The 27,789-nt window shown below is 40.3% G+C and overlaps 1 protein-coding gene across 3 annotated transcripts; it reads right to left on the reverse strand.

The window, feature by feature from the left end:
* Positions 1 to 311: 311 nt before the first annotated feature.
* Positions 312 to 27,547, reverse strand: LOC114873488. Of its 3 annotated transcripts, XR_006829514.1 has the most exons (6): positions 10,652 to 11,089; positions 7,669 to 7,870; positions 6,945 to 7,082; positions 1,729 to 6,061; positions 1,566 to 1,626; positions 312 to 1,407 (listed from the first exon to the last, which is right to left on the reverse strand). XR_006829514.1 is itself a non-coding variant. In XM_029181865.2 (4 exons), exons 2-4 carry the CDS (start codon positions 7,860 to 7,862, stop codon positions 4,132 to 4,134), a joined length of 2,262 nt encoding a protein of 753 aa, XP_029037698.1. In that variant the 5' UTR covers positions 7,863 to 7,870; positions 26,793 to 27,547; the 3' UTR covers positions 1,656 to 4,131. The 3 variants fall into 3 exon arrangements, 2 of the variants coding, with proteins under 2 accessions (XP_029037698.1, XP_046142095.1); XM_029181865.2 differs by lacking the exons at positions 312 to 1,407; positions 1,566 to 1,626; positions 10,652 to 11,089 and adding an exon at positions 26,793 to 27,547 and having other exon boundaries at positions 1,656 to 6,061; XM_046286139.1 differs by lacking the exons at positions 312 to 1,407; positions 1,566 to 1,626 and having other exon boundaries at positions 1,656 to 6,061.
* Positions 27,548 to 27,789: the final 242 nt, after the last annotated feature.

The raw sequence follows: 27,789 nt of genomic DNA on the forward strand, positions 1-27,789 counted from the left end.
CTGTCCGTGGGCCGCGAACCTGTCTTCCTTCGGCTGAACCGGCCACGGCACTCCGTTCTATCCGATCCTGCTCGCTCGCTCGCTCGCTTCACGCTTCACGCTCGATGCAATTCCGCGTCTGCTATCTTCCCGTCTCACACCAACGGCCAACGCACCTTAAATCGCCGATTTACTGGACTCTCGCGCGAACTTACCTTATCTTTCTACCTTATAAGGTAGAACGCAGAACCGAACTCGTCGGCGCGAACGAACACCTTGCCTCTGAACAGAATTTCGAGGAAGGTTTATTTAAGAATAAAATTGAAAAAGAGTTACGAGGTAAATTTTAATCGGGATAGGTAATAACTTGGTACCTTAACCCTTTCATGACTCTCTTTTCTTATTTTTTAATAATTATAATTTCACCGAGCACCTTAAATGGAACTCTGATATTTCTTCAAAAAATAATAAAATTTCTGATTTGATAAAATAATAAAATAAAAAATAAAATTTCTGATTTGATGAAATGTATGGCTGTCAAAGTGTTGAATTAATTAAAAAGAGAAAACATTACTCGATTATTAAATTTCTGCACCGGCAGGGTCTCTAACGTAGGACGTTCCTTCCCAGGCCCTTGCTGATGGGCCAAAATTCCTCTTTTTTTCATCGGGGTCCAGGACGAGGCCGTATTAGGAAACCTGCAGTCATTGTGCGCGCCACGCTGAACAACGACGTCGGCGACGACGACGCTTGGAAAAATCCTGCTCACCTCTTCATCGTCAAATTCGATTGCTCTTTGTCCGTGTCCCTTTCAGAAAGTAACACAATAGATGTAGGTAGATAAACGTACCTTTTAGTTTCTAAATACAATTATTAAACTTTCTTTATAAGAAAAAAAATTTATTTCCATTTAATAAAAAAATAAAAAAATTCTTTAAAAAAATTTCAAATTGGCAATTTAAAAATTAAATTAGTTTTATTCCAACCTCTGTATGTTAATTACAGTTTAGAGTTTTCATTTGGTGTCTTGTAAAATTATTTTAAATAATATTGATGTTACTTAGAATTGTTCCCAAAACTTTTAGTGCCAACCATTCGGCGTCCCCTTTTTGTTTTACAGTCAGGTGTTCCAAACAGGTGGGATCCAACGACGAAAATTCACTGAAGATTCCCCCTTCTGGAAGATGGGAGCTCGAAGAAGAGGATCGTTCCACGGCCACGACCACATCTTGACCGCGGATAAAAAGTCTTCAAGGTGAGCCAGAGAGACGTATGAATGGGCGTATGCATGAATGGCTGGGTTGAACTGCGTGCACACGCATCCTTATCCCCTTTCTGTGCTTACCTTCACGCGTGTGTACCTGTCCAGCCAAGCTGTATCGCCAACACGACTCCCATGTATCAATGAGACATTCAGCCAACCTTTAACTATTTTGGAAATATCAAAGATATTAGATCCATTTTTCTGTGTTCTTTTTTTTTATTAAATTAATTCTTAAATTCTTCTAATATTTCAAAAATCTAAAAGAGTTGTATCAGATATTTTAAAATAAAATATTAAAGCTAGAATTATTTTTTCTCATTACCATTAATGGAGTAACGGATAACTGATTAAAAATATTAGCACTGTTATTTGATTCGCCGTTCCTGAAAATCATAAAGCAGATCAGTCAAAGTATCAGTAACAATTATGTGTTTTATTATTACAGACTATAAGAATTTTATCTCTCTACAATCGACAGTACGTACAAAATAGTTCTACGTGTCGCTGCACAGGACAGTAAACGATACAGACATAGGACGGTTCCTGTTGCACTTTCCCTCGTTTTATTCCTCCATAAACATCCTTTGAGCGTTTTTCCTTTTTTTTCTATCGAGTTTCGTCGAGAATTTACAAAACGGACGATGTTGAAAACGAGAAATCAGCAAATACGTGTCCCATTTAAAGACACGTCACGAGCCTCAGGTACGATCGTTTCATTCGCGTTTTCATCGTTCGTCCCATACTTATCAATTGCACGTATACACGTTTATTTATTTTTTAATTAAACGTTCACGCGTCGATAATTATGTACATACATAAATAAATCGCTATGTGTATAATAATAAAAAAGAAAAAAAAAGCACGGCTTTTGATTTACATAACAAAGAGTATAAATAAGACTAGATTTCGTTAATGATAATTAATAATGATAACGGGCATTGCTCGTTTCGCCTTCGTTTCTAGAGTTTCATTCTCATTTCTTCTCTCTTTCTACAAAATGCATTGCAAAATCGGCTCGAGGAAAGGTCTCGCGAACAGCTCGAGCCGATAGAAAGCTGAATTTATCGGCTCACGCCCCTTCGAGCGGATTATCGTTGCATCCGCTTCTAATCGTCGAGCACGAAACCACTCTTTGGTTAACACGGTTCTTTCAACACTATGTACATTCCAGTCTCCCATCTTTGGCACGGAGCTACGATCGAATTTACATTATTATTAAAACGATTACGTCGCCACCTGTTTCCTCTGTTCTTCTCCTCTTACGGCGCTCAGCTTTTGTAATTAAAATTCTTCAACGAATTAGGCTCTTCTTAGCGACCGATATATTGAATCATCTCGAAAAATTTAATCACTTTTTCTGTATAATAATTAGTAATAAAATAATTCAATTCTAATGGAGCTGTCTTTTTAGGATTAGAAATTTTCAGAATACTCCAATGCTTTTATGCGATGTATCAATAGCAATGCACTCGCCTGCTGATTTACAAATCAAGAAACTTATTAAAATCAATGAAATTATCGGAAAGAATAATAATATTTGTTTCATTGAATCACAGTCAATGTTACACTGTGTTCTTATGAATTAGCAACGACTCAAGTACTTCTGAAGATTTGTTAATATAATTATGTACTTGATATGTTCACGATATTTACAATATCGTACAGGGTTATTTCTTGTTAAACGAAGGTTAACTACAATTCACGTAACGTTCAATTGCTATTGCGTAAGAATAAACTGTACGTTTATACAGATTCATAATGATTAATAGATCAGGTGTTACTGTTTTTCTGTTACTAAATTATTAAAAGTGTTATTTACATGACTGTAATTCAAAGCCTATTACGAATCTTTCAGATAACACAAGAGTCATTCGATAAGTTAGAAGGTAGCAGGTGGAAAACTATTTAAATAAGAATCATGATACTATGTCATTATGAAAACTCATTAATATTCTTGCAGACTCTTACACTTAATTAATTATGGTGAGCTCTTATAAAAAATATACTAATTACAGAGTACGAATTAGCTACATTGAAAATCAAAGGGGTAGATAATAAATGTATAAAACATATGAAATTATTATTAATTTCATTTCATTTCATTTTATTTCAAAGTTACACCTGTTTATTTCTTTACTGATTAAATGACCCTCGTATCTCATTTTCTACTAATTATTCTTTCATAAAAATGATAAAAAATACTATTTTTTCTCGGTCATGAAAGACAGCAACAATTTATCTTGTTTTTCGTTCTTGTTTTTTTATGTAATTGTAGAACGTTTAATGATATTAACATTACTGGTACATTTGTACGATATCAGTAACGAACTTTATCATATCTCCATACCTGCGCGACTCTTTTTTTGTACAATTATGGACAGCGTACAGGACGCCCGCGAAGAATAATAATAACGAGATGACGATAAAATCCTTGTGCTATATGCGATCATTGATGAAATATATTCAAGTACCAATTTGAAACGTTATTATTTCTCACGGTGTGTTGGCTTTCGATTTCAATTATCAATGATTTCCTTTGTAAATCAGCAAGCGAATGTAATGAAATTCAAATCAAGTTTTCAGCCTAATCACACTCGACTTTTTTTTATACTATGAACACATATGAGCAGTCCACAAAAGTGATCCAAGTGAACTATGAACGCATACGATACATTTTATAAATTCCTTTAATTTATAATCTTGACGAAAGCAAATACTTTTGTCAGCGATTCTTGATACCCCTAACAAAGGAAAAATTTCCTGAACCAACCATTTCCCAACCCGACTAACCACACGCATCCTCGGATCCTCCCCCCAGCCCGGACACCGCTAATCCAGCAACGTCAAATTAAAACCGACCGATCGTCTCGGCGAGCAATTTCCACGTTTCACGTCAGAGGCAGAGCTCTATGTTCATCGACGAACCCAGTGGACACGTCCACCATATTAGGGTGAGGAACAGGCGAGGGTAACACATTAGTATCACTCTCGACATCCCCATCGGCGATTTCCCCCTCGGTATTACCAGTCAGCTCGCGCACATTACCTGGGAGATAGTCCTTCCAGCTTCTGAACAGATACCTGGTGAACTTCCGGAGTTGCCTGAACTTACAATAGGTAGCACCCTCGGCGGACTCCAGTTGCTGGGTTTGAATAAGGAAACCCTTTTCCTTGAACGTCTGCTCGAGTTTCTCCCTCTGAAGAGACTTCCGTGTCTTCCTCTTGCGACGACCCTCCTCCTGGTTGCTGCTCCTTTGACAGGGTGCCGGTTGAATCCTCTCGCCAGCGGCGTTCAGAAAAGCGCCAGTCGACGAGCCGGATTGTCCGGCGGACTGCTGAAGAGCTTCTCTAGGGAAGAACTCGTAACCGCGCATACTTTTGTCACCGGTACCGCTGTAATATCTGAAGTTACCACCAGAGTCGACTGACAGACTCTTCTTCTCCTGGAGACTCGGTTTCGCTCCTCCGGTGAACTTGAATTTACATATGCTCACTTCGGTCGCGGGATTATTATTGTTCTCCGTGGGCATCGGGGGTATGAATATCGCGGAACGTTTTCGCTTGGTCGGCTGACCTTGGCTTTGACTAATTGGCGCGTTTCTTTTAGGTCTGGGCGAGACGGGAGGTGGCAAAGGTACTGTCTGAGGCGGTGGCTGGGCGGACGGAGGTACCAGAGGTGGACTCTTCGTCTCCAGCATCGAGTAGATGGACTTGGGAACGATCTTCTGCTCTTTCGGAGCTTGCTCTATAGTCCTTGGATAACACTTGCTGTTCTGAGCCATCTTCTGGTAGTAGAGGAGCTGGGACTGCAACGCCATTGGGTGAATGAACACTCCAGCGTTGGGCCAGTAGACGAATCCAGGATTACCACCCAGCATAGGGTCTATTATGTTGTTATTATGATTTATATTGCTGCTGTTGCGACTAAGAGGATCGAGGGAACGGTAGGCTGGCTCCGGAGGATAAGTTGTACCACCTATACACTCAACTTCTTCCCCGTCACTGGAGGTGTCACTCTTCACCTGTCCAGACTCGTACACGTTGCCATGCTTTCGCAATAGCCTGATCTTCAGTTGGTTCAGATCTCTGATGCAGAGATTCAGAGGTTCGTCCTGCTCCTTCGAGTTCTCCATCAGCCCGAACGTCCTGCGCGACTCCTGGGTCAGTCTCTTCTCCAACAGGCTACTAATTCTATTTTGAACATCGCTTCTCTGGAAGGGCATCTGAGGGGAAATCCTCTCGCGACAGTCGAGCTTGTCCCTAGGTGACAGCCTCTTCTCCTCGTGGCCCGGTGTCCCGGGAAGTATGGTGCCGTAATTCTTATAAATTAAATGGCAAATGTCTGCCTTCTTCGGCTTCCTACCTCTTCTAGGCTTACTGTTATCCAACGTGATCTCACCCATGTAAGGTAGGTCCGAGTATTTCATCGGTGGCCTGCCAGATGTTTGGGACTGCGACTGACTGTGATTATGGTGGGTCGAGTTGAAGGTGTGGGACGAAGTGGAGGTTATCACCGATCTTCTGGAGCCCGATGGCTGATTCGAGTTGCTCGTCGGGCACTGAGGAGACGGGATCTGCGGGCATAGTTCCTGTTGCATCGCGGCGATCCGTTGCAGCCAGCCATGCACATCAGCGATGGGACTTGGGATGGAGGTGGAGTTGATAGGCGCAGGACTCGGAATCGTCGGCTCCGCCAAGTGCGTCGGGGAGGAATTTAAAGCTTCCTGAGCGAGCGATGCTTCGTAGTGGTCCAGGTACTCTGGTGGCAGGGCTTGGTGATGGAACTTCAACTTCCATCGCGACTTCCTGCGACCTCGACTGAAACAGATAAGTAGGATTCTACTTGTTTAACCCTTTAACAATAGAAGAATCAAAAATTATATTTTCGTTTATTTCTATCTAAAATGGAAAAGTAGCAACAGAGATACCCTATAATCTGAATTTCCATTTTGCGCGAGCATTCGTTACTAATTAATTCGTAATTAATTTACGCATACCATAGCACGGTAAGCTTTGCAACGCTCTTTAGTACGGCTAATTCGAATCCCAACAATTACATAGGCGATACGGGTCTTTGGCTAATGTTGTTTTCCACCTAGCTGCATTCCAAACCACGCCTCGACACCGATTTATACAACACAGCACGGCACCTTCGGCCGTATGCATAGAACCAGTGTCTCGTCTCCTCTTCCAGCACCGGTTCTAACGCGGCGTTTAATGAAATTCACTAACGGTAATCGAGTCGCGGCATTTCACTCTAAGACATACCTAAGAAATCACTTTTTTACACGAGCGAGTTGAGAAGACTCGGTTGTACATGGGACGAACCAGTTTCACCTGGCGCTTCTCTTTCTTGCTGTCTATCTAAAGTACTCTTTCAAGAGCTTTACATCGAGAGGATCGTTAGAGGAGTTAAACGTGTCGATCGACACGTGATACGAGGCGATTTCTAATGATCAGATTCGAGGAAAAATGAATCCTTTCCTCAGACAGCAGGAAATGAACCTTTTGATGGATAATGTTGAAATGATAGGTTGTATTTATTGGAAGATGGTCTTATAATCAGTAAAGTGTACATTAATTAGATGTTGAAATTTGATGGCTGGTATCGGAAATTCGTGATCTTAATTCTTTAATAAATCAGGTTCAAAGTATCCCCAGTTTACGGTTACTGTATAAAACTATAAGAATAACAAGTTACCTTGGTCTTCCTCTGTTAGCGAGATCCGAAACCGTCTGCCCTGGACTTTCCTCCAGCTCCTGAATCTGATCCGTTTCGTGTCCATGGCCATGTTTGCCATCGACAGATGTCAGTGACGTATCTGCATCTACTTGTGGACTGTCAAATTTATCATTAGCTATCTACCGTAACAAAGAAACGTTCTTAATCATGACTAAATAAAAAGACGAATGAAAAGAAAATTTTGTAATACTTTTATATGTCATCAAATTAGTTTCAAACATTAAATTCCACGTGATCAAAGAATGTACAAAAAGAAATTCGAAAGTACACGTGTTGTGCCATTACTCAGCGCACAATTTCGGAACTATACTCCGTAAGTAAGTACATAAATTACTTTTATGCAGCTCGAAGTGGTCGTTGTGTACTATGCTCTTCAAAAAATAATCTGCCGCTCGTAAACGCCAACAGAACGTCCATCTACTGTAAAGCACGTGGGCGTGTAGACTTCGCGTGGCTTATGTTTCGTTAATAACGTATTTGTTCGTTTCTCTGACAAGTTACATTTACCTCGTTACAATGCATAACACGGGATGATCGTATAATTAATAAATCTCTCGAGATTGATCGCTGTGTCTAACTACGAGTGTCTATTTCTACCGTGCCGATTCTATTTATTATCACGTCTCTGATTATATAATATTATTATGTACTAATTTGTACTCTGTTTTAATTGCAGGCTCACCTCAACGCATTCGTGTCACGACTTCGTTCCTCCTCCTCCTGGGGCTCCTGCTTGACCGCCATGTGGAGCAGAGGTGGTAAGGGACACTTTATCTGCGACGAGTGATGCAGATGATGCTGCAGAGTGGTGCTGTCTGTGGGGCCACTGTCTATCCCAGTAGATTGTGCACGAGGCACGACTTCCTCGGTCTGCATAGTGCCCCCTAAAAAAAAAAAGAAAAAAAATACATATCCAATTAGGTATGCATAGAATAATCAAATATCTAACATTTAATCTTTAAATTTTTATCTAAGTCTAGCATTCTAGACAAGTGATATCAATACCACCCCCTCCCACCCCCCCAAAAAAATTTTAATTAATAAAAAGTACCCTTTCAACCTAAACGATCCCTTAGAAAGTGGAACATTTCCAATGAATTTCGACTTTCCGTTTCATCAATAAACGTATGTAAATAGGTCTGAGGGAAAGGTTACGCGTGGGCATCCGTCGTGTTGACTTTAACTCGCGGTGCAGCCTGGATATTGCAGAATATTCATAACCTTCTCGTTAATGAAACGCATTGTCGGATTAATTGGGTGTTTCTAATGGCAACGTCAACGGGCGTGAGAAATGGAAGAAACTAAACAAATGGCCGCATGTAAATCGCGGTAAGAAACTCGTGTGGGGTGTTACACCATATGCGCTTCGCGTGTGGGCAAACCGAAGCGGGCTATATACGCGTCCGTCGCGTCGCGTCGCGTCGCGTCGCGTCGCTTCGAAATCGTACAAAAGGTATAACGTGGTTGTGCGTTACGCGACGTATCGGAATGCTTTTCAGCTCGCCTCTACACACCTGTCACGTATAATTCCTCGTGATGCTCTTTTAGGCTCATCGAAACCCGTCGATGCTCCATGTATAAATAGTCGACTCGCCGCGTTCTTCGCGCGTAATAATAAACGCGAGGAATAAGAGGACGGGGTGCTTGCACGCGAAAACGATCGTAAACGCGGTTATGGAAAAGAGTATACATTGATATTGAAATAACGATAGTAATTCGCAAAGGGGCAGAAATAATAGATAGAAAAAAAAATCATAAAAACGAAGAAATTGAAAAGGATCAAGTTTCGTATCATACTGAGATACAAAAACATCATTAAATTTAATACGAAAGGTATAGTATAGATAGCATGATCCGTCGCTATGATATCGGTGATTTCAATTTTTCAAAGAATTGCCTGGAAAAAGAGCCCTCCCTTAAGGGAAGCACGCTCTGTACAAGCTATACTTTCTCTGGCAGCACGTGCGACAGGGTTCTAATAACACCGTGCACGTGCCATTTAAAATTAACCAGACCGTTCACACGAGACTAGGGATTAATTGTAGCATACTAGTCAGATAGTACCCGAAGACAATTAGATACATATCTATGTACTCGTGAATAGAATAAATTTTTCAAAAATGGCCCAACTGGTTTGAGTTCTATTAAGAATCTAGAAGCATACTTTACTACATTATTTGAAAAAAATTGCAATTGATTAGAATTATTTTTCTCTACCTTTACAATTTGAGTTCTGCACGGCTCGTATAAATATGGAATTCTGTGGAAAATCGTGTGAAAATTCGGTTTGACTTTGACGTGAAGGCACACGCCAAAAACGGGAGCAATATAGTTTAACCGAGGGCCATTCCAAGTCTGTGTGTGACGGTGTATTAATAACGACGGTGTGCGGGAGGTGGCCCGATTCATTGAAGACCAGTTATAGAATGATGCAGCCGGCCGCGTAACTACAATTTATTTTTTGGCTATTTTTAGCGGTTGGCGTAGCGCCACTATTTTCGGTTCTCTCAAATTTCTCACTCCATATTTGGGATTATGGATGACGGGACCCGCGGAGCGGTGTATCTTTACGACTACGCCCGTTGAGACACTTTCGTTGCCTCTGCCTGATGGTACCTTCTACCATTCCCTATCTTCAGGCTTACATTTATGTTTCGCATTATCACCTGGCTAGGCTAATATACGGGAATAATGAACGCGAGATGTCTGATACTCTCGTCCCTGTTATCATACATTTTTCGTGACTAAGTATTCATTCCTGTCCATAAGTTATGGGACACCTTAGGGCTACTCTAAATGATCATACTTTATAATGAATGATCATTATAAATTAATTACTTTATAATTTATTTCATAAATTATGAAATTTCATTACATGTATTTAACATTTAAAAAAAAAAATAAATAAAACGTGTAAATTGAATTTATTTTGGCTTTAAAATATGGGAACGGTACATATTGAAAAGTCCTTAAGTTATTAGGTTATTGACCCTCTGCTGTCGCGCGATATTCGCCTAATCGTGGATCTGATTATTCTATGATCAAACTGTTGGGTCTTTTTGTAAATATAAAAAACGACAGAATTTTTGGAGAGGGTTGATACATTTCTAAGATTCGATTGCGGGCAACAAGTGGATGATGTTTAGAAGGGAGTGCTCGCACGCGGACGAGCATGTGTTCAGTCTCAATTGGCAGCAGCACAAGTAGGTTAAAAACGGTAAGTCAGCCGCGATGCTCAGGAATATGTCAAGGCGACATTGTAACAAGGGTGAAATTCAGTGAAAAGGCGAGGAATGATCGTCCTTCAAGGTTCTCTGTGAACCTTCAAGTGTACCATCAAAATATTTTACCAAGATCGTTATTAAATTGTCTATTTACAGATACCTACTGAGACTTTTCTTGCTTTTTAAATATTTTTATAAATAAAATAGCTGAAGTCTTTAGACAGGGTGAAAAATTATCACCTTTAATGTTTTTCAAACCGCGGAAGTTAAAGCAAAAATATTCATTAGAAATTACACCTAGCGTCGTATTGCTTTGATAGATTCCTCCCCTATGGGTGGTTCCCCATTTTAGAAAAATTGCATGGCAGAATAGCGATAATATTTTTCTTAAAATATCTTCTTGAAATATCAAAGAGTAAATCCAACTTGATTTCCAATTACCTGTCACGGGAAACTTGCTTTCTGGCAACATGAACGCTCGCTGCTTGATGGCCCTTGTTCCCTCGAAAGCTTCTCGTCAAGCAGATAACGAGCATTCGTCGTGGAAAAGAATCCTCTGCAGATGTTAATCACTCGCGTTATCCAGAAAACAGAAGGGTAAACTGGTGCACGAAAGTAGATGACGCGATTCGCGACTGCGGACACTTGTTGTCTCGGCCACCGGGGATGTCACACGAGAATCGACCGGAAAACGACGATAGGATGGTGAACGAGTGTGGCCGCAGCAAAATGGAGACGGTGGTCGAAGGAAGGAAGGTGAGAAGCGGATGGAGGGCACGTGTTTCTGCGAGACGGGTTATCCGCGAACCAGAAGAACACCGATAGAAGAAGGAAGAACTTGAAACGTGTGAAGAAAGAGAAAGATGGTTGGAGAAGAGGGAGGAGGAAAAAGAGAGTGAGAGAGAGAGAGAGAGGATTGCTTTTAAAAAGAAGGAGAGAAAGAAGGAACGCGTAGCAGTCCGTTTTGAGGCAGTTTTGGCACTGTTACCAGCACGAACGGCCAAGCACCAACCCCGAACAGAGCGCCTCCACCTCCGCCGCGAAGACGAAGACGAGCACAGCGACCGAAGCGGTGACGAAGAAGATGAGCAGAGGCTCCCCCTTAGAGGGAGAAGGGCAAGCGGAGGCGAGGGCGTATATTCTTGATTTGGGCGGATGGAAATCTGAGATTGCTCCATATCGGGCTGTGCGCCGTGACCAAGGAGGTGCTCTGTAATAGCAGACGTCTGAACCTCTTCTCCGTTGTCTCTCTTCGTTTCAACGTCTTTACGCGCGATCTTTCCTTTCGTCACGTGCTTCGAATGTTCCTTCTTCTCTTTCCCGTTCTTCTTCGTTGATTAACACTCGCATCACCGTCGTTAGGTCTTTTTAAACCAAATAATTACCCTCTGACAATTAGGGCATAGACGATTTCAGTGATACAGGATTAACCCTCCGTTGCATAATTTTCTTAACTTTTAATTAAACAAGAAATACAGTTTCATACTCTCAGTTTACTCTCATTTTCTTTTTGTATATTTTTAAATAAATAAAAATGCCAATAAGATAGATACTTTCGAGAAGTAATTTTCCTTCGATGTTTGTCTATAAAATTACAGGCATAAAACTCGCGAAAGTAAAATTAATATTTAGACAAGGGGAAGAGTTATGACGGTGATACACAACAGCAGGTGAATAAGAACTTTGAAGTGCTCGTTCAAATACTCTTGGAACGAGTACTCGTGCGAAGAAGCAAATCCACAAATACCAAGCAACATTGTAACACCTTTTTGACTTGGTGGGAAAATTGATGCGGTCGCTGCGACAGGAACTGGATAAATTAGAGCGAAAAATCGACTATCTTGAGTGTTGCCAACAAATCAGCCATGCTGAGAGTCAGCACGACTCGCGTGGTTGGCTTTTGCCTATCTGGGGTAGAGATGTGTTTACGAAATAAACGGGAATCGAAAATAGTAGCCCCCGAAAACTCGAATATATCTGGAAACCTTATACCATTACCGCCTATAAAACCGAAATAACACCGAGCGAAAATAATATCTCCCCTTGATTCTTCGTTCAACGTCTAAACGTCGTTTTCAAACGCTTTATTGCTTCGTGTATTTATAATTATTAAATGTATCTTACGAATTTCAACAGTGCAAAAGTTTTAGAACGATCAAATTGAAGCTCTATAAAATTGGATGAATTGCGATTGAATTGAAACTGAAATTCATAGCTAACCGTGGAAACCGTGTCGTTGAATGCATGGAATTCATTACGCAAATGAGTATACCAGATTGTGGGAAACGGTAATCAGAAAGCAACCAGCTACTGTATTTATTAAAAGATTATAAATGATACAGGTTATCGATAGATTACTTTTTTTTTTCTTAAACTTGATATTCGAAAACAGCTGCCGCCCACTGTCTTCGAATCGTGAGCGTAGGAGAATATGACTTGTTACTGATATTCTAATGTGATCAGTGTCGTGAGATGTTGTGAATGAAGTTTCGTGTACGCTTTCCACGAATGTCGTTAATATCTAAAACAGCTTCTCCTGTAATTCTCGAGTGAAAATGTGAAATAGGGTTCGACCGCAATTCGAAGTTCATCATAGACTTCACCCCCAAAAAATTTTTTTTAATTAGTACCTCGATAAGTTTAATTTTCTTCGTCCTGATTATTTCCAATGATTTCTAAAATTTTCCAAAATATTCTGCTACTTATTAAACAAAAAAAGGTTTTCGAAATAGAGGGATGAACTGACCCTTTGAACTCCTTCTAGTTTCGTTAACGTCTCAAAGTATAGAGTTAACAAGTCATCATCGATAAGACTGATCGAAGCTACTGTCGATAGATAAAGGTGAAACCGTTGAAACGACGATGGGATGCAAGATAACGCGACTTTGTTCGATACGGCGGAGGCGTATATTATATCCCGCATAGGTTAAGCCACCCCGCCTACTTGTTCGACGTGTCCCAATACCTGGCAGCGATATGTCAACAGCTACTTTCCACTCCGTGTCCAGGCACCAGGTTTTATCGGCGACCACTCTCGGCTATGGCGACAGCCGCACAGCGTAAGTGTACAACAATCTGACGGCTGACAAGCTGCCATTTTAACGTACGATTACGCTTTTTAATGCCTGCTCGAGCGGAAAAGGGGAAATCATTGTCGTACGCCCGCGACACGATAAAACCTGTTGAATAATCAACATTCGTATCTGATCTCCAACCCTTTACTAACAGAACTACGGATAGTCGATCATTGTTCGATTTGCTTTTCTTTTTGTCATTTTTAATTTTTATATTAAATTAAAGAGCATCGATTAATTATTCCATAATATTAACGATGATGGGTTTAAACCAGTTTACCATCAAAGAGATTCCAATCACGATTGGCAAACATCAAAAACTTGTTCGTACCCTTCGAAAATGCATAAGCGGTCGATTTTCTTTGGATGATTACATGTAAATTTCACTGCACTTTGGTAGAATGTCCCTGGGACGAGTAGACAGAGGCTGTCTCTTCTTATGAAACGACATTTTCGTGGAACAAATTAATTATTACGATACAGAGGTGGATTAAGTATCATGGAAGGTGTTATACGATACTATAAACGGCGGTCATTTTTCTTCGTCCCTTATTTTCTTTATGTTAACACTTAAACGATCAGGCAGGTGTTAACACTTTACGAGCCAATCTAATTTGTTCAACGAATCCAATTTAATTATAATTATTATTATAATAACACAAAATATCTTAGATTTATTAAAAATAAAATTGCTTAAAGTGTTAATATTTTAATTAATTTTAATTTTACAGTATTCAATTCCACACTGGTGAAATTGAATGATTAAATCTATTTATAAATTCTAGATAAAATTGATCGTGTTCCTAATATCTGATTTTGATTTAATCCGAAGAAATCTATCGCGGACCATCAATTATCTTTCACCCATAGAATAGAGCAGCCTAGGAGAGATAATAATTTCCATGAAGCAGATACACATCGGATTTTCTCTTCGTCGAACAAGGCTCATTATAGAAAGGCAAAAAAAAAAATTGAATATCATACATCTAGCGTGTTATGGTTACACCGAGACGCATGCAACACGCTCGGCACAGTAAATTATTACCTGTACACGAGAATATTTCTTCGTTTTGACAGAGGAAACAGATGCCGATTTCCATCAAAAGAGAATACATACAGCTTTCACTTTGCGACGCGATTTTTCTACTTTCTTCAACGGTGTATTTATCTTTCTGTTCTTTCGCGTAACACATAATCTTTGTAACATGCAACACGTTGTTTGCTTTCGAACGAGATCTCGGAGATTTCGGTGAATTCGATGATTCGATACTAAAAACAGATTGTTATACAAGTGTTGAAGGTGATATCGGTTCGATGAACGTACCTTATGACCTCGTGGAAATTTTAAACACCGGATCCAATCCATTTTCTCGAATTTTTTCAATTTTCAAACTATTAATAGCATTGTGAAAAAATTTTTGGAAATTAGAAAAATTTTCAAAATACAATCATATACATATATAAGGGTGAAATTTCTATTCAATTTCTTCTAATAGTATAACGATAGTAAATGTCTAGGTTCGTTCTACTGAGAAAGTGTTTCTAAAATCACCTTTAGGGAGTCGAAAAAAGAGAAAACGAGTGTTTCCTGTATACAAACGATGGACCACTTTACAGTTAGGCCAATTGGATCGCCCACACAGCGTAGAAATCTGTAAAAGGAATATCGAGCCACAACTACCAATACCGTTAAATTGCTCGTAGCTTTTTCCCTCGAGAAACTATTCAAGGCGTGCTGCTTTTAATTTGGCAATGACGCAACTCGAACACGCTCCGATCATTCGCGTGGGTGTTTTCTATTACACGTGTCGAACTTATACCATATTTGGCAGCCCACCGTCAAGTAAATTCAAAAATTAGGATACTGATTTAATAAATATTTCAAGCTTTTCGTATTTTATATAAATAAGCTTCGAAATTAAAAAAATTCCATAAAATATTAAATGATTCAAAAGGTGTGGCAGGGTACTGTATCGTAACAATGTCATAAATACAAATCGTTTAATGGATACATCAGAAACCTGATAAAAGAGCAGTTTTATTTCATCATATACAATTCTGGAGTGATCGAACCGTATTATTAATCAACGATCGAACCTTAAAAAAAAAGGTTTATTATTCTTGCGACGTGTTTCGATCGGCAAAGAAACACTCGATTTCGCATAACACAGCATCGATAGTAACGATCTCCCTGAAAGAGGGCAGACAAAAAGCGTGCGGACGAACGAAGGTGGTGCATATACCGGTCGGTGTCACTTGCACAAGCAACCTTAAGGAACTTTGATTGGACGGATCGAGAAACGCCGGTTGTAAAAGTTTTCCCTGCTGGTATGTCCAAATGTAAATATCGCGATTGAAAGGACGAGGACAGAGGATGAAAGAGAAACGGGCCGCTATCATTTCGACGTTGCAATCTGTCTCTGGGATGCATGGGCAATAGTGGCCGCCAGGTAAAACCCGCTGTTGATCGCGATTGGCAGCTCTCTCGATGTGGAAATTCTCCCACCCTTGTTTCCAATGCCCACCTTCTTCGTCTTTCTCTCGATCGGCTCCCTGCCATTCTAAAGAGGCGAACGATCGTTGGGGAGATCCAGCGAACCCTCCTTCCGATCGCCATTCTTGCTAATTCCACTAAATATGGCTGTACCAGACGTATAACCCTTTCGTTTTGTTCTATTTCATATTTTAACAGCCCATGAAAAAGCAATATACAGCTTCTTTAAAATTATGTGCAATTAGGTGCAACGTAGAGTTCCTTCCCTTAAGAGTTAGGAATGAAGGTAGGAATCATCCATTTTAGGGGTTTCTAAAATCAAGGTTCCCATTTGTTATCTCGTATAAATAGTATTTCATTAATGGCTAATTACTCATTAATGAGCAACGTGGCAGGGAGCAGGCAATTTTAAAATTAAGCTCTCAATTTATAACGTTATTATATCAGTATAATAGTAATATCGTTCATTTTTCTTCTGCCTTTTTCTTTTAATTATTCGAGGTACCGGTCACCGGTAGCCCCTGCAGCAATCAACGCGTTACATCATTGAATGGTAGTTGCATAATAATCAACTGCTTAATATACGTACTTTATTATCCAGCACGATCACGCCTGACCGAAGAAAAATCCGTAATTACAAATTTTCCTCGTATCCTATGCAGTTAAGATATACCAGCAACGGCGAGGAGGAAAAAGCGCGATGTCTCGGGTTGATCTAAGCCGAGTTTTCCACGGAATTCATTCGGAAGACGCTTAACGAGCCGATTAAGAAACACTAGCCTCGTAAACGCGCATTGTTTCGCGCAAAAAACAGCAGCCCCAACATCGTACGAACGTTTTACAGCGAACCGCGCGCTAGAATTTATATTTAGGAAGCCACCGTGTAACTCTAGAACTACTGAATTAGGTTAGAACGAAAATACTGGCACCCACGCATGCCATTTTCGCGTCCTTACACGTTGTTGCGCTTCTTTGTTGCTAAATTCATGAAATTTCCTTTCGGCACACGTCTCGGTACATTTGCGTTTGAACATGAACAAGATACCGGTGTACGGCTAACGAGACAAGATTCTTACAAAATTTTGATTGCAAATTATTTTTCAGAGTACAGTGTTTAGGGTGTAATACTCTAAATTAGAAAATCAGAATTTGGCAATTTGTATATTGGAAAAATAGTAAAGATGCCAAAAGAGTTTCCTCGCTATTCTACTCTGTTATCTCGAACATCATTAAAATCATTTTATTATTTTCAAAATGAATCATGGAGAATTGAATTTTGCAACTGACGCAGGAACTTTTCCGTTTCCGAATATGTTTCAGCCTTTTTTTAGCATCACATGTGTATTTTTTGGAACCACGTAACAATCCCAGCGTTTTTCTTAAAATATACAGAAGCCGCAAAGGTGATCTTTGAAACACAAGGAAGATTGTTCGGCTATCAATATCATTTGTGAAAACATTTTTCGTACAATTCATTAGCTGTGTAACATTATCCTTTAACTACACCACACTAACCTATATATTTTATAGTAAACGTTCAACACTTTGCAACACCAGTGTACATAATAATAAAAAAAAAAAAAGAAAATCAAGCATTGCCATAAAAGGCGTTCGCAAAATGTACATTGAATCCGATACAAATATAAAACCATCTTTGCCTGAGGTAATTACCTGGCGATCGCGGCATTGATAAGCAAATGAGATCGCCAGGACGGAGTTCTCTTAATTAAAAATGATGGAGCGAAGTTTTTCGAGACAGGTCCCGAGATAAATACGTGTACGTGCCAATGGCATCGATCACGGTAGATCGTAAATGGCCCTCGTTACTCGTATCTCATTATTCACGATCCGTAACAACGTTTTACCTATGCAAACTGTTGCTCCACGTTGAAAGAAAGAGCGCAATTAGAGGTAGGCAAACGGCGACTACTGTGTCATCAATCAAATCGAAACAGATACAGTTTAACCATCGAACAGCCGATCAATCTTACTGCCGGCCAATACAGGGTCAATTTCGACCCATATCGAATCTTTCATCTGACTATGTATACTCCTTTAGTCTTTCGAGAAAATTAAAATTAGCATTCTTGCGTTATGTATACCGTGCGTGTTTATATGGCCGAAAACGTGTTGTTCCCGCGTACGATCCATTATTTCACCGTAACCTTGCGCTCGGAACAGGAATTTCGTTTTACATCACGAACCTACTGAACACTGACTAATGAGACGCGGTAACGAGTTCGCCCACCCGTGGCCAATTCGTCCTCGTCGTCGATCGTTCTACATCTCCTGAACGAATGGCATTGTTTTCAGCAGGAAATTTCGAAAAGGCAAACCCCGGTTGCGTAAGATATTTTCTTTTTTCGTAGAAACCGTGGACCGTGGTGACGAAATCGCCGCTTGTCTCACGCCAATCTGCTAAACACGTCTATTCTATTTACAGGACGACCACACCTGTTTCAAATGTATTTTCGGTTTACACGTAACTTGTCTATGACCACGTAGACCATCGGTTCTACTTCTAAACATTGATGGCTCATTTTCAAATAAATGGATCAATTTTCAAATCTGAACATTAATTCTGTTCGAAAAGTCGACCATGCTTCCTACTGTACGTCTTAATTAATTAACAGATCGTACAGGAAGATATCTACTGGCGACGAAATTTGACAGGAGAAAGTTTAAATAATTCTACGCCGCTAAGAAAATGGAAGTTGAATCGAGATGCATCAATGATCGAAGCTCAGGTATTTCTACATATTCGAGGTGCGTACACCTGGTGTTACTTGGCGAGTATCGCTGGTTTTTTGGAGAACAACACCGATGCTACCTGGCCAACGTGACTATCTGCGGAATACCTGGATTCCAAATGGTCACAATTCCTCCGTATCTTCCATCTGCCGTGTAGTTTTCATACGCGGAGCGTTATTAAATAAAACCAACAGGGTCGTTAATCACCGCGTGTCATCTTGGAATAGTTGAAAGCCACGTGGGAGTAACAGTAGGGTCAATAAATGGTTAACACTAGAACTACTGACGTTGGATGTAGGTATATATACCTCGAACAAGATTATTTAAAACAAGAAATCCAAAATTTTTTAGTTTCCTAATGAGATGTCGAAATAATTACGAACGGCAGTTTGGATATGAAAGAAAAAAGATCGTAAAGTAAGAAGGTGATAGCAAAGAGAGGAAATAAAAATACCGGGGACTCGATTCGTTGGCCGGCCATATAGGGAGAAAACGAGTGAACGAATTATCAGAGGCTAACGACGCGGGATGAACCTTTTAAAAAAAGGCGACCAACGGACTCGTCCCATTCAGAGGAAGTCAGCCAGACCCCGTTCGTCTGGTTACTTCTTCGCCTTCATTCATCAAACATCGTATTCCAGCAGCACATCGTCAACCGCGCGGAGGACATTATTCAACCGCGTTTTTCGAAGATAATAGCCAGCTCTACAAATAAGATCGTCGACGGGAAAGCAGCGACGTCGGGTCTCGTACATTCCTAGAAGAGCACACCGACGCCGGTGAACCTCGTAAACATTCCTCGTTTCTTCACCACGATCCCGGCGCGTGTTACCAGCGGAAAGAAGTTTGTTATATATCGGACTTTAAGTATCCGACGAGTCTCTTGTTCTTTGGAAAATTCAATCTCATCGATCGGCTGAAACGTGTTGAATCGAAAATGTCTCCTAAAGAATCGGTAGAATCGTGATACCTGCAAATGGGAATTTCAAATATATACAGGGACAAATTCAGCCCTTAAATTCTCAAGTTGAAAAGAAAAATCTGTAATTCATCGTTTTGACAGATTTGGTTGTAACGTTGAATACCTTTCTGACTGATACTTTACGAGACACCTGGACTTAACCGTTCAGACGACTCTATCGGTGCAACGATCGTGAATCGTAGATCGTTCGGAGTTTCCAATAACCCAGCGAAACCGAAGCATCGAATCGTCTGTAATTCCACCCACGTGCTTGCCGTGTCCCCACGATCCATTCATCAAACCCGCTCGAAGTACTTAAGTTTCGCTCGTAACACCGAGAAAAGATAGACGCGTTTGCGTCTCCGCGTGGAAACGAATTTATATGAATACGTACACGGGGACTGCGCATAAGCAGCCCTTATTCCTTATAAGACGAGCCTTCCTCTACCAGTCTCTCTGTCGAGAAAGAAAGGTCGAGATAGCAGCGAGATATAAAACGATCCGACCCAGCATTCATTTATTCCCTCTCGAAGAGTATACCTGTACAGGGTGATTCCAATAAAGCTGCTCGAATTATTAAGTTGTTGCATACTGAACGATCAAAGTCTGACATAATTTCATGACGTACTTTCAAATAAATTTATTTTCATTTTACAATATTTTGCTTGTGTCCCACTTTGATGAAATAATATAAAAATTTCTAATATAACTTGGCAGATTGCAAGTTATTACAAACACTAAGTTTGATGAGATTCTATAACAGCAAGGAGTATGAATCTATTATGAAAAAATTTTCAACCCAATTTCGAAGACAATTAAATGGAACATTTCGCAAGAATCACTCTGTATTTCATTTACACAGACGCACACAGGCTTATCTCTAGCGTCAGCAGGCACAATGATTTTATCTGACTGCATGATCGAGCCTTGATTTACGGGTTCCTGCCTTTCGATTGTCACTGCCGAGGAACTCCGTTTGTCACTTGGTTATTTCCACGGGGAAGCTACTGGTAATCGACAGTGATCCGTGACAGAGGTCGCACCACGATCGGTCCATCGATCCTCAAGGGTGAATATTAATTATACGATTTTTATGCGCCGATTTAGCAACATCGACGTACCAAATAATCTTTCTTTATTACAATGTTCGTACATTGTAATATTACAATTGCTGCTCTTGTAAAATAATCGAGCGAGGAATAGTTTCGTTTCTCACGCTGCTCGTTTTATTCGTAACCTACCCGATTTACGGTTAATTGCGCTTCGGGAATGAAACATCTAATTTGCATGCATCGCGATTCTCCACTGCACACAGAGTGTGCTAGATACTGGACCGAGTAGAAAGTGATAATTTATGGTGATTGACTGTTTGAACGACGACTTCCATGACATCGGGTTCTAGAAGAAAGTTATTAGTTGGCTAAGGATTTCTCTCTCGGTTCATTCTACGATCATCAATTTCAAGTTTTGAACTGTTCGTTTGAGGGAAAGTAGGTAAAATGAGTGCATGTATATTTCTCTATCAATGCACAGAAAACATTACTATAGTAAACTTCTCGAGGGAAAATCGCGATATAGGAATATCTCAAGCTCCAGTTTGAAATTTCTTTCACTTCTGGGTAACAGCAGATTCGAAGCAAGAATTTATCTCCACATCGTAAACCTACTTCGTGACGCAATCCTGATCAGTTTTGTTGGTCGGGGAATCGGGTTTTCCCCGTCACATTTGCATAGCTGCCGGAGAAGGTGAGAAAATCTTTCATGGTTAACCTGTATCCGTTTCAAATTCAAATTCTTCGCTTGCCATAACCGGTAGTGAGATCAGCTTCGATCAAAGATCGTTTGAAATTTTTTTATTTCTAGTCTGGATTTAAGATTTGCGCTATTCACTTGTGATTCCAATCAATCCCGAAATTCTAGAAATATAAATAATTAGGGCAATGCCGAAATTAGCATAGTTTATCCTAAACGAAACATTCAACCCTTTATCCGAGTGATTTTCAAGGTGGCATAGTATTATCCGGCAGCGTAAACCATTCTACTTTTCGAACAAAGCGATTCACAGTGGGCACATTTGAATCGAGCTGATTGTTTCGAAAGAGAGCGTAAAATGGGCGCCGGGTGTGCCAGGATAGAAACAAAAGCAGAAGGCGGAGGTAGCCTGGTTTCCCCCGTGCACGCGGCTACATGAATGAAGCTTCCATTCATCCGTGGCTTTAACCCCTTCCTTCAACCCCCGTCGCACCGTCTATGGGATCTTGTCGAGTACGAACAACACGACTATGATGGCACACGCACACCGACGCGAAACGAAGCGCCGCGACACACGTGATCGCCATTGTTGATCGCGAAGAAGAAGCTGGCGCACCGGCAGCGCCGGCCTACCGCGTTATTCCCAGTTTTTTTGTTTTTTTTATTTCCCTTAGGAACAGGACATTGATAGCATACTCGTTCCCGTCTTTAAACTGGTATATATCCTCGAACAGCCGCGTCGTACATCAGGAGGAAGCTCATTCACCCGTTCGGTCACGTAAGCGAGATTAGGGGTGTTTGGCGCCGATGTTTTTGACGGCTAATGACGGTATCGACGACCTATTCCCATTAAGGCGAACGGAACTCTTCGCGAACCTTCGTTTCTTAACGAATCAACGCTTCGTGAGATAAAAATATTCTTTTGACCCTTAACACTTTAACTACTGGCGCGTATAATAGTAAAACTATTCCAATTAAATGAAATTTACACGAAAGTGGTTGAGAAGCCATTTTCTCTATAGTAGCCTAAGTGCTACATCGGTAACATGATAACTTGTAGAAAGATACGAGTGGTCTATGATGCAGTCCCCGTTTATCCAGAGTACTTTGTAACGTCCAGGAACCTAACGAGTACCAGTTCCCGAGAACTCGAAGTAGAAAAGTAAGACTGTTGTCTCATTCATCGAGTACGAGGAAGAAGAGTCTTGTCCCATTCATCGTAGTCCCGTCACGGTTGACGGGGATCTAGGATCGTTGGATTTTAAGTATAGTAAGAAGGTAGACGGTAAAGACTGGTAGAGTCCCAATGGGAAACGAAGAACACGTTTCTTCTTCGTCGTCAAAAGAGTAATGCAAGAATGTCATAAGCGACGGGATGAAGTAGAGACCAGATGAATCCTGTCCGCTTAATGAACGTTAGGTAAGATTGCAGTACTAATGGAAACGTGTTCTTTATATAGTCATTTAAAATTATCGTGTAAATAACCTTTTGTTGATCCATAGGACTTCAGGATCTTGGACCGAAGAGATGATCAAAATTGTAATTTAATAATACTTTTCTAAATTCACGCGAAAGTAAGTCAGACACGCGTTCGAAGAAGTGAAAGCCTCTTTTCGTTGTTCGTAGCAGATTTTATGCGTTGCCGCTTAAATAAAGATCGTAAATAATGAAGTTAGCCGTAATAATGCGCGATCAGGCAAATGTAATTTATCAGGACCAATTATATCGGAGGAGCATTTTCGGCGCGGACGCGTCTGAAGTATCGCGACGACGCTTTCGAAAGTGATCAATTCTGCATTACGATCGCGGCACACGGCGATCGATTTATCGATTTATCGATCTGGATCGTGTATCGAATCGGCTGGCCCGTTCGTTAACTCATATTTATTCAAAGGATATTTAATTGATTGCAAGAATCGTTCGACGGTATTGTAGAGTCCGAATGGAAAACGACGATCCAGATAAACCCACGCGTTCCATGATCCCCCGGGTAATATTAAATGGGTCCCTCTGTGCTCGAACAACAATGAAAATGGCTGACTGGCTACGAATCTAGTAGAGTTATTAATCACACGACGGACGGTGATTATTTCTCTGGAATGGAATGGTTGCGAATGTACAAGGTGTGCATATTAGAAAGAAACATATTTTGCTTTGTAATTTATTATTTACTAATTCAATCTAATTATTAGAATTATCTAAAAACTAAGCTAATATCTAATACAAATTACTTGCAAAAAAAAATTAAAATAAATTTTCCATCCTATTGTCGAGAGAAACGGTCGTGTTCGATGGCGAATAAACGAGAACCGTGTATCCTCGTTGCCTTGTCATCTTGACACAGATAATAACGCGGTTATCCGCGCATAATTCCTTCATAAATTATATATTCTAATTCCGTGGCGTGGGTAAACGGTTATTATTGCAGCTTGAATATCGTCGAGTGCCGAAGTGAGCCCATGTTGTTGGTGGCATCGCACTCCCCGTTGTTCGTGGATGGAAACTTATGATACCATATGGGACACGTCCGAGCTCCGAATAATTTATGATAGCTTTCTTAAAACGATGCTGGGATTCCAGCTGGTGAAGCGTGCGTATAAACGAGGATTGATTGCATCCTCTTGCTCTCTCGCGCACTCTCTGTATGTACACCGGAGTAGATTGTTTAAAACGAAGGCACGATGATTACGGGGCCCGATCGGCTCTTGAAACGTGTGAAACAATTATTTAAATGTTACATACACGGACACGGACATCGACGATCGACCTGTTTAACGCGTTGATCGGTAAGTCATCCATATTTGGATGACGTGCGAATTTCCATAGAAAATTATTAAAAATTTTTTTATTTCTTTAATTAGATTATTCTTATTAGGTGTTCGAAATTGAATTTATACTGGAGTAGTATGTATAGGTCGATGGGAGAAATTATCTGCTCTAAATTATTTCCAAGCAGATCCAGTAGAATGAGTTACGATTAATCGTACAGTTATCTCGATAACGGAAAGATCGGCGATAAACCGGTGGAATTTAACGCGGTACGGAACCACGTTATTAGTCAGCTTGAACTTTTCGCGCGAGTTCATCGAGCTTATCCTCTCGTATCAGCCTCGCGACTCGTCTTTGTACCGCGGTAGCTATTATTTCGACCTTCCCGCGCATTCCTCGCCGTGATTGCTACCTGCTTTTTGCTTCCTTCCACGAACGAAATCCTTGGAATCGCCCGTGGATGAAGTCATTTTGAAGGAAAGAAACCGAATGCAACCTTGCGATCTTTTCGAAGTGTCAACCTTGTCAGATTTCATTTTCTTCTTTCCTCTTTCTTTTTTTCAAATTATTTATCGCACCGATTGAATTGAGTGACAAACTTCTTTTTCATTCTCTTTAAATCCTTTCAATACCAAGAGTGATTATAGGATGAAAAGTATTTAATTTTCAATAATTCAATTTGAAACAGTTGCACGTTCTTTCGACACTTCCGAGTACGAATATCTTCTTACATTTTTCTTTTATTTTCGTCCTTCTTATACGTGTACAATTTAAATACCGATTCGTTTTCGTTCGATTTGTAAAATTTCGTGGATCTTACGCGTCCTCGATACAAAAAACCAAAGGGAAAAGCACGAAACAAGATACAAGATTGCAATTTTATGTAGCGCCAAGCAAAGCAAGCCAGACTGACGAGTGTGCTTTATAAGGTGCTTGTTAAATTTTACAACCGGTCATTATGCCCTCGATTCTGGTAAAATTTTAAGGGAAATAATAACACGAGGTGAATCGTTAGTGTCCCACAGCGTTTTTGATCCCACATTTTTCCTTTCCTACGCGTGCTCGATTTCACACGAAAAGGATCCTGCTTTTACGATTAATTCGAACCCTTTCTCGCGCGGTTATTACGATAATTAAGGTAACATCCGATAATTCCGTAATTCTTTTTGAATAAAATAATGGATACCGTTCCAGAATTAGATAAATAGATTTGAATGGTAAAATTATGCATTAAATTTTACCTCGTGTTCAGTCATTCTCATTAACTTTAACGATATTGCTGTATCGTTAAGTATCGATAACGTATCGAGAATAGTACTTCTACACTTTAGCTAGTGTTTCCGATAAAACCATTCAGAAGAATAGTTTACATACGTGTAAAATTGAAGCTTCGAAAGTACTCTTCCAAGCAGTTTGCTAAGATCAAGATAAGATTTCTTAAGATCGTTATCTTAGCGCTCGATCCAGAGACCTCATCTACAACGATTGTAGCTAACCAGCAACGCGATTTTACCTGGCATTCTACTCCACCGATTTATGCACCTTATTAAGAACAGCATTGCGAAGATGCCGAGATAATTTTGTAATTAATTGCAATGTTCTTCCACAGTTTTCATCGTGAGCATATATCAGTTTTATTTTGTAGCTCAAACTGGAAATTCCTGAATGATTCGAAAGTAGCGATGTAAGAAACACGAGATGCGAATTAGTTTAGAATGCTAGGTAATATTTAATAAATTAATTACAAGGCGCTCCATGAAATGATAAGTTAGTCTATGTCTTGGCAAACTTCAAATATCTCAAAATGAAATAACGTTTCTCTTATATGAATTTCAGAATAATTTATCAAAGTATCTCCCATTTGCATATTCCTTTGTACGTTTTGTAAGATTTTGCGGGTTAAATAATGAAACGTTCCCAATGCCACAGACCACTAATTGAAAACTTCAAATATGCGCTTGAAAAAGGAGGCACGGACATATTGCTTGCAGATAGAAGGGCTTTATTGCGGAAACTAATAAACGAGAGGAACGAAACACGATCGTTAAGCACGATGAATCGCGATTTCCCGAACGACAACTTGTTTTTACGGCAACGCGCGAATTGCTACATTTGCACGGTTCGCTAATAGCCTTTTCCAGGGATCATAAATTACGCCTGCCGTTATTATTATTATTCCGTTCACGATTATGAAAATGTCCAAGCTGGCCCGAACCCGGTACTTCGGTATCCATTGTGCGTATTGCACTTGATGACATAATAGCGTTGCAGTATCGATCGAATTCTTCTCTACCAATAATAACAAATGTCTCTATTCATAGATAGAATGACTATATCGCAACCATAGACAAATTTATATGAAATAATATTTTTATTCAATGTTAATTCGTTATTTTGTTGAAATTTAGCTATATTAGTTATATAAATTACACTTGAATAACTTAATTTCATTCTAAATTAAAATCCATAATTAATATTTCGCGCCAAATTTGACTATCGTAGTAGTTAGGCGCGCTATGTGTTTCTAGACAGCAATGTTGCACCCTAAGCATCCATTAACCCCAATGGTAGGGTTATTATAATGCACACATTAAATATCAATTAATCGATCATTTAAATAATCGACAAAATGAGTAAGAAGTAAAGTTGCAAGCTTCCGGTGTGTCATCATCGCGACAACAAAGTAGGTAATTTGAGCGCGATCGAAAAAATTCGATGATGTCAGCGCATTAACACATTCACGGAAGAGGCGAGAGAATATTAAAAAAAAAAGAACTTACCATCGGATAGGAATCCATAACGGGTCTGCTCTGAGTGTTTACCACTTTGTCCAATAAACCGGCACCTCGTAGCTTCTTCTCGTCACGGAAATTGGCGCGTGCTCCGTGGAAGCGGGGAAACTTCAGACGGTGAAAAGATCCACGCGACACGCGTGTTACCACGCAGAGGTTAAGTTGTCAGTACACATCACATTTCCGGTGGTCTGTGTCTTAATCGCGTTTAGCACTAACGAACAAAAAATTCACACGGGAACGGTTTAACTAGCAATGTTTGGTTATAAATACGTTGCAGACTGTCAGACAAGCGACAATCGAGCCGCGTGTTGCATTCAAGTGTCACGCGGCCGACGAGTTCATCGTGATCACTCGCGTAAATATTCGCAGCTTCGGCGACGTCACCGACGCCGGCCAACGACCGACGAAACGTTGATTAGACCGGCTGCGTGTCGCAGTAGCGCGCGTATTTTCGAAAAAGCGTGCACAGTCGCGATTCGCGAGAACGAACGAAAGAGGACGAACCTCGAACGACGCAGCAGGGAGACAAGCGAGACAGCCAGCCCGTCGCACGTTCGAACCGATGCGTCGCGGCACCGCGATTCGAAAGAACTGTTCGTCCGACTTCGGCCAACCTCGGCCCTCTTCGGCGCTCCCCCTAAAAAGCACGCTGCCTGCTCCCCCGTAAAACATTCGAACACCAGCGTTCAGGGGATAATTTCGAGCGTTCATTCGGATTTCTTTGTCAATGAAACCGACGTGATTCCGGTTTGGTACTTTTAGGAAACACTGGGTAAGGTTCAATACATTTAAGTAAATAATATTTTCATGGTATTCTTACACAGGATCAACTTATATTTCGAAAATGAAAATCATTTATTCGTCTGCAAGCAGGAAACGAAAATGTAGATATCATTTATCTGATTCGATATCAATACTGCCGTTAGTTACTATAAAAATATGTAGCTATAACTATGCAAACGGCAAGTTTAGAGTTTCGCGA

This window comes from Osmia bicornis, chromosome 6, assembly GCF_907164935.1.
Source record: "Osmia bicornis bicornis chromosome 6, iOsmBic2.1, whole genome shotgun sequence".
NCBI classification, from domain to species: domain Eukaryota; kingdom Metazoa; phylum Arthropoda; class Insecta; order Hymenoptera; family Megachilidae; genus Osmia; species Osmia bicornis.

Coding starts and splice junctions, on each gene's coding strand:
- LOC114873488 (XM_046286139.1), bottom strand. CDS start 10,682: ATGTTGCCAGAAAGCAAGTTTCCCGTGACAG. Junction 7,871..10,651: donor AAGCAAGTTTCCCGTGACAG/GTAATTGGAAAT, acceptor TTTTTTTTTTAG/GGGGCACTATGCAGACCGAG. Junction 7,083..7,668: donor CGTGACACGAATGCGTTGAG/GTGAGCCTGCAA, acceptor TAAATTTGACAG/TCCACAAGTAGATGCAGATA.